Source organism: Eubalaena glacialis, chromosome 11, assembly GCF_028564815.1.
Source record: "Eubalaena glacialis isolate mEubGla1 chromosome 11, mEubGla1.1.hap2.+ XY, whole genome shotgun sequence".
NCBI lineage: Eukaryota > Metazoa > Chordata > Mammalia > Artiodactyla > Balaenidae > Eubalaena > Eubalaena glacialis.
The window spans coordinates 17564453-17571892 of NC_083726.1; the positions used below are offsets into that span (position 1 = coordinate 17564453).

Genomic DNA, 7440 nt, shown 5'->3' on the forward strand with positions numbered 1-7440 from the left:
CCTGTTTCTCAGATTGTTTATTTCCCTGTTTCTTTCTTTTCACTGGCAGGATGGTCCAGAACCTCTATTTTGCCTTTTCCATCTTCTGAATGAGGAAGCTTAATGGTATCGATGGTGACTTCACCTTCAGAAGAGGTGCTATCATCTTCATCCTCAGATCCTGAACTGTCCTCTGAACTGTCTTGTGAATTCTCTTCTGAACTGTCCTCTTCTTTTGAATCAGACTGATTCATCTCAAACAAGGCCACATCCTGCAAAACACCACCATGTGGGAAATTTATTTCAGGGCAGTTCCCTAAAAGGTTACAATAACAACTCTGGGAAGGGACCAACGTTTAGCCCAAGCAGCACGCAGGACAGAAAATGTTCTTGTTTTTGGCTGTGCCACGTGGCTTGCAAGATCTTAGTTCCCCGACCAAGGCTCAAACCCAGGCCCTCAGCATTGAAAGCATGGAGCCCCAACCCCTGGACCGCCAGGGAATTCCCCTGGACAAGAAAAGTTCTTAATACAATATGGCACTATTATTCTTTCAGTTGCCAGAGTCCGCCATAATGATTTATATTTACTACAAGTCTAAAAAGTCCCCCACAACCGATTCTATATATCCTGATTATATTCAACACAATTCACTCAACAAATATTAACAAGTATCAACATGAACCAGGTACCACACTAGTAGCTCAACAAAAACAAAATCCTGGCCTTTGTGGAACTTATGTTTTTGAGGAGTTGGCAAATCACAGCCTGCAGGGCAGACCCAGCCCACTGCCTGTTTTCGTGCATCTCTGAGCTAAGAACGGTTTTTACACTTTTCAGTGGTAGAAAAAACTAATCAAAAGAGTAATATTTCATGAAACGTGAAAATTATATGAAATTCAAATGTCGGTGTCCATAAATAAAGCTTATAAAACTTGCCTATTCATTACATATCATCTGCAGCTGCTTCCACACCAAAATGGGAGAAATGAGGAGTCACAATGGACACAGGAGGGCCCAAAAAGCCTAATGTATTTACTATCTGGCCCCCTACAGAAAATGTTTGCTGACTTCTGTTCTAGTTGGGAAAGAAAGACAATAAACAATTACACAGAAAGCATAGTGTAGGGCAGTGAAAATTAAAAAAAATAAAAGCTAATAATAGAGCCACCGAGAAGGCCTCTCAAGGTGACAAGTGATGAGAGATGGAAGGAGTCAAGATGCAGGAATCTGGGGAGGGGCATTCTGCAAGGAGGGAAAAGGCCCAGAGCAAGGAGATGGAGACTGCAGTGCAGTCACTGAGGGTCCTTGGTGGGAGACAAGGTCAACAGAGAGCTGGAGGCAGGATCAGAAAGGCCCACGAAGGACTCTGAATTAATTAGAAATGCGATGGGAAGCCCCCTGGTTCCCAAACTGTGGGCCACACACACTGGGTGAAGAACAGACTCTGGGAAGAAAGGGTGGAAGCAGGAAGACTGGCTGGGAAATTACCGGGATAATCCAGAGGGGAGACCGTAATCACCTAGAGCAAGGGTGGTGGATGCCATGTGGAAATGGCTGGATTTGGGATGTGTTCTGGAGGTAGAGCTGCCAGATCTGCTGATGAATCAGATATGATTCTTAACAATGGTGTCAGCGCTGTCCAGACACGAGTGTTATACAGGGAATTCCAGTGTAGAAATAAGAGAGCCTAAACTGAGAGACAGTTTTCACATGTGGCTTTATGTGATCAGTTATTCTGTTATACACATCATTTACTTTCGCATTCTCAATGAATCAGACTATGATTACCTCTTTTGGGCCTTAGATGGGAAAATAAGAAAAAAATCCAGTTAGAACACTTAGTAAATAAATGCTTCCAAGATAACAAATGTACTATTTGACTTGAAAAAGCCTTCCTATGATGCTGAATTACTAAATTCCTAAACTTCACCCAGGGAAGCTTACTGACCTATGAGATCCTTAATCATCAAATGACCGAGTATCTATGCAGTACTGGAAACATGAGCTGACTTTGCAAGAAGGAAAAAAACAGGCAGAATTAACATTAAAAAGTTCTCTTTTTCAGGTGACGAGGCATACTGGTAACTTTACATTATGAAATGAAAACAAAGCATAGTTACCACTTGTATAACTTTTCCGAGAGTCTCGTCAATATTTTCAATATTGAAATGACCAGGTGGTGCAGCTGCCATTTCTTTCCTTAGCTTTTCGTTTGCCTGAGCCATCTGTGGGAGAAAGCTCTGTACTTGGTCCAATACTAAGGAGAAAAAATATAGTTTATCAATATTTATGTTAGTATTTGGCCAAACTTCAAATTTTTAAATCCAGAATTTCCTGTAAAAACACTTCTAAATTTGACAGGAATAATAACAATAGTTATAATAAAATCTTTCAAATTCCTTCCACTTTACAAACTCCCATCCTCTCCTGAATTCTTAAAACGGTAGGACTACACAATTCAGCAATTATTTCTCAATGTTTTGTGTTTCTCATATATGCCCAGGACTGGAAATTCCTAGAAGGCTGGCATTCAACAAACAGTAACTGAATAAGTAGGCAGTAGGACTTAATAGTTCAATGCACGAGGCTCCGAGGCTTTGGGGTCAGACCGACGATGTTAATAATAGAACCCCAGTACCAGCTCTTACTATCTGAGTTACCTTGGGCATGCTAATGAAGCAATGGCTGTTTTTACCTGCCCAACATCTGTTCCCCTTTCTTCTGATAATATAACGATGACTTTCCTTTTAAACTCTGTCACTCTTAGTCACTCTTGTCCCTACCCCATTCATGCCGATGTGTTCCACAACCTTGGCCACTGTGATTTGGTTTAACGACACTGTGATCTGTCAGGCCAATCAGAGATCACCCTGGGACTCTGGATGGAACTGTTGAGAGAAATATCCCTTCTTTCCGAGTAAATGACTAAGTGAGCTGCTGAATGTAAGCCTGGAGCTGCTGATAAACTGGCGCACCTGCCACCCATGGGGGAAGAGCTTGTTCTAGATGAAGTCAACACCTAGGAAAGCAGAACTAAGAGATACAGAGCAGAAGATCCCGGATGATGCCAAGCACCTGGATGCAAGATGTACCTGAAATCCCTGGGGTATTTTTCCCCAACAAAATGAGCCAACATCGTTTGGCTGAAGGCAATGTGAACTGGGTTTCAGTCATTTACAACCACAGAAGTCTAACTAATACGTTTAATTTAACCAATCAAAACCTCAGTTTACTCACCTGTAAAACAGGGATGATAACTGACAGGCACTATGGTAAGCACAGGGTAGGCAATAAACAAGGGATTTCTAATTTCTTTAGCTCTCAAAAGAGGCCCGGCACATAACTATGCACATCATGGGCTCTCAGAACTCCTTAAGTCACTGATACAACCACAGAACAGCTGACTGAAATGTCCAGAGTATGGAAGAAGAGAAGAAAGTCGAGGTGAAGGTCAAGAAATGGCCTTTAATTGTGAAACAGGACGGCTGGAAGGATTCCAGATAGCATACCCAACTTGGAAAAGAGTTTGGCAATTTTTCTTTATTAAAGAATACTTTTCATAGGACCCAGAAATTCCACTCAGAGATATGTACCCCCCCAAAATAAAAACCTATGTCCATACAAAAGCTTGGATTTGAATGGGGAGCCACCATGCAGTCATTTTAGCTGTTGTAGGTTTAGTGCATACTATAGTTAAGTTCCCCTCTCAGAATACTCATGATTTCTTAGTTTATAGACATGATAACTTCATGCATCATTTACATTGTTTTTACTACTTCTCGTCTTTATTCTTTTTTTTAAACATTCAGAGTGAAATACACAGAACCTGAGTATTACATGAATGCTACCTGAACAAAGTCTGAGTGGTCTGTGAGTGTGCCGTACAGCAATATGACAGAGTAATTAATGAAGAGAACTGGCCCTGTTATGTTATGAGTAACATTTACTATTTAAGTAATTATGTCCAGTTTAATGGGATCTGGTAGTGTTTTCCCACACATGAATATTGAATTTGGGACTCAGTAACCTCTAGAAACATTTCCCATGGAGATTAACAATAATTGGTTTTGATTTCCAAAAATCCATCCCACAAGGATTTTTTCTGGGCAAGGTTACCCTCTTAAAGCAGGGGAATAATGTATTATCCCTGTGCACTGAATTCACAACGTAATTCCCAAGTAAGACTTGCTCGGCTTCACTCTCTGTGGTTTGATATCTGACAACAAAGGCAGACACTGTCCCATCAAATAAGCGCTTAATTAGGCAGAATTTCACATCACAGATGGTTCTTGAGAGAGAGAGAGAGGAAGAGTACTTACAGGGACTCCTCTCTATCCGAACTGTTTGAAGAGTGGAATTCTTTCTGGAATTAGGCTTGGAGTTGATGAGCAACCTGTCCCATATACCTGCAAACACACACACTTCATTTACTATAGCGTAAAGAAATAGGAGCCCATCAGCAAACTTTCCAAGACCACCCTCAAGCCCTCAGGTTTTGACCGTTTGTTCCTCACTTCCCAACACAATTTTTAAAAAAAGAAGCACTCCAAGTTCCATTACAACATTTTAGTTCTGCACACAGATCTCCCCTTTCTTAAATCTGTCTCCTACATCTCTGCGTCACCAACGCCAGGTAATAAATGCACACTGAACTGCACCTTTCTGGGTCAGAAACCCATCAGTGACAAATGTGGGTCGGCAATGACAGAACATAAGAAGCAGTACAAAGTACCATAAGGGTTAAGTAAAGCCAGAAATGTTTTACCAGCTGCATTATATTGGACAAATTACCTAAGCTTTTTTTTTTCCCCTAAATATTTATTTATTTTTGGCTGTGTTGGGTCTTCGTTTCTGTGCAAGGGCTTTCTCTAGTTGCGGCAAGCGGGGGCCACTCTTCATCGCGGTGCGCGGGCCTCTCACTATCGCGGCCTCTCTCGTTGCGGAGCACAGGCTCCAGACGCGCAGGCTCAGTAGTTGTGGCTCACGGGCCCAGTTGCTCCGCGGCATGTGGGATCTTCCCAGACCAGGGCTCGAACCTGTGTCCCCTGCATTGGCAGGCACATTCTCAACCACTGCGCCACCAGGGAAGCCCCACCTAAGCTTTTTGAGCATTAATCTCTTCATTTATAAAACATGCCTGCCAGGTTAGTTCCCCCTCAGTAAAGATGTCGAACCTAGACAAAACAGCTCTTTAAACCTCCCCACTCCCAACTCCATCTATTCAGCCTTACATTCACAACCCCTCAAATCAACCCAACTCTCCAGCCCATCAGAGCTCAGAGAAAAGGACTCGTCTTTCAAAACCCAAGGCTTTGCGCACCGTGTTTCCAACACCTGGAAAATCTCTTCACTCTGGTGTAAAAATCCCGTTCACCCTCAGAGCAGCAGCTCAACATTTCCTTGCTCACTACCTTAGACCCAGCAACTGGATTAGTGCAAAGAGGACGGGCTCTGGAGCCACGCTAATTGGATTCAAATCTCAGTTTTGCCACTTCCCAGCCACATGATCTCCAGCAAGTTACTCATCTGTATGATACACCAGGTCTCAGTTTCCTCATCTATAAATGGCGATAACAGAGCCTCTACACAGGGTGGTTGTGAGGATTAAATTAGTGAATTAATTCCTGGGGCAAAGCAGGCACTAAGAAAGCTTCGGCTATTATTATTATAACTTCTTTGGATGCTCTGGATTCTCACAGAATCTTTTCTTCAAAATAATATTTAAGGAGAATATGCCCAAGACCTTAGGTGTATTATTCTTCTCCAAAAAAAAAGAAAGAAAAGAAAAACAAATTATATAGATACTACTACTTCCATTTTCCCAATGTAAAAACTGAGGCGTTGCGAATGTAAACAACTCTCCTAAAGTTCCATAGCGAATAACTCGTGGGGCTGGGATTCGAATCCTTGCTTTTTAATTCTCTATTATGGTGTCTGAAATCCTGTGCGGATTTCCAGAACCCGTCTTCCTCTAGAGAGAGGCACTAAGGGTGGCTCTGTGGGCATGTGCGGAAGAAGGGTGGTTAATACTCATCCGCTCCCCTTACCAGTCAACTGCTGGGACCCAGAGCCGACCTTAAGGCCGCCCCCTTAGGAGAGGTGTCTTGCTGTGGCGCGCGGCAGTGGGCGCTCACCGCGGTGCGGAATACAGGAACCACGCCCAGGCCCGAGGCCGGGTGCGCGCCCCCGCCTCCCGGTCCCACCCCGAGTCCTGCGGCCACCCCCGGGGGTCCCTCGGTGGGGCCGGGCCTGGGCAGGGAGCCGCCGACCGGCCCCCGGCTGCTCCGGCAGCGCGCCCCCTGCCGCACGTGCGCGCCCCACGCCGCCGCCACCCGCCCGTCACCTCCGCGGCCGCCGCTGCCCGCCGTCAGCAGCTCCCTGGACACCGAGACCCCGGAGCCGTCCCGGGAAAACGACGAACAGCTCGCGTCAGACTGGGATTCGCCGTGGGCGTCCATGCTGCTCGCCCGTCTTCAGAGCAGCCCCTGCAAGCCCGGATGCAGGAAAAAGGCTGGGAAAGGGGGCGGGGCCAGGACTACGATTAGAGGAAAGCCGGAGGGGCGGGGCGAGGGCGGAGCGAGGGTGGCCTGCGGCGAGGGCGGCCCCTAGCGGAGTGAGGAGGCAGTTCCTATCGCGGGAAAAGGAAGGCGAAGGGTCTGGAGACCCTGTGATTGGGTGAAAAAGCTGGCAAGGCTGGCTTTTTAGCTAAACCTGAAGAGCGCACGGTAGGGCTGCCCTCCTTTTCATATTTTTTTTTTAATTGTGGTTAAAAAAAAACAACACAGAATGTACCATCTTAACGGTTTTTACGGGTACAGTTCAGAAGTGTTAACTCTACATTGGTATGTAACAGATCTGTAGAATTTTTCGCAAAACTGAAACTCTACATCCACTGAGCAACCTCCCCATTTCTCCCTGACAACCACCATTTTAACTTCTGTTTCTATGAGTTTAACTACTTCAGATACTTCATATAAGTGGAATCATACAATATTTGTCTTTTCACAACTGGCAGATTTCACTTAGTATAATGTTCTCAAAGTTTATCCATGCTGTGGCAAGTAATAGGATTCCCTTCTTTTTAAAGGCTGAATAATATTCCATTCCATGCACATACCACATTTCCTTTACCCATTCGTCCCTTAATAGCTGGGTTGCTTCCTCCTGGATATTGTGAATAATGCTGCAATGAACATAGGTATGCAAATATATCTTTGAGATACTGCTTTCAATTCTTTTGGATTTATACCCAGAAGTGTGATTACTGACTGTATGGTAATTCTATTTTTAACTTTTTAAGAACCTTTGTACTGGTTTCCATAGTGACTGCACTATCTTATTCCCACCAGTAGGGCATAAGCGTTCCAATTTCTCCACATCCTCACCAATGCTTATTTTCTTTTTCTTTCTTTCTTTCTTTCTTTTTTTTTTTTTTTTACAGTGGCCATCCTAGTCAGTGC

At 44.2% G+C, this 7440-nt stretch overlaps 1 protein-coding gene across 1 annotated transcript; it reads right to left on the reverse strand.

Moving 5' to 3' along the window:
* On the reverse strand, nucleotides 1-6484 carry NOPCHAP1 (NOP protein chaperone 1). Its single transcript, XM_061205593.1, has 4 exons — nucleotides 6324-6484; nucleotides 4300-4386; nucleotides 2101-2237; nucleotides 1-251 (listed from the first exon to the last, which is right to left on the reverse strand). The coding sequence occupies exons 1-4, from the start codon at nucleotides 6436-6438 to the stop codon at nucleotides 18-20; spliced, it is 573 nt and encodes a 190-aa protein (XP_061061576.1). The 5' UTR covers nucleotides 6439-6484; the 3' UTR covers nucleotides 1-17.
* Between the last annotated feature and the right edge of the window lie 956 nt (nucleotides 6485-7440).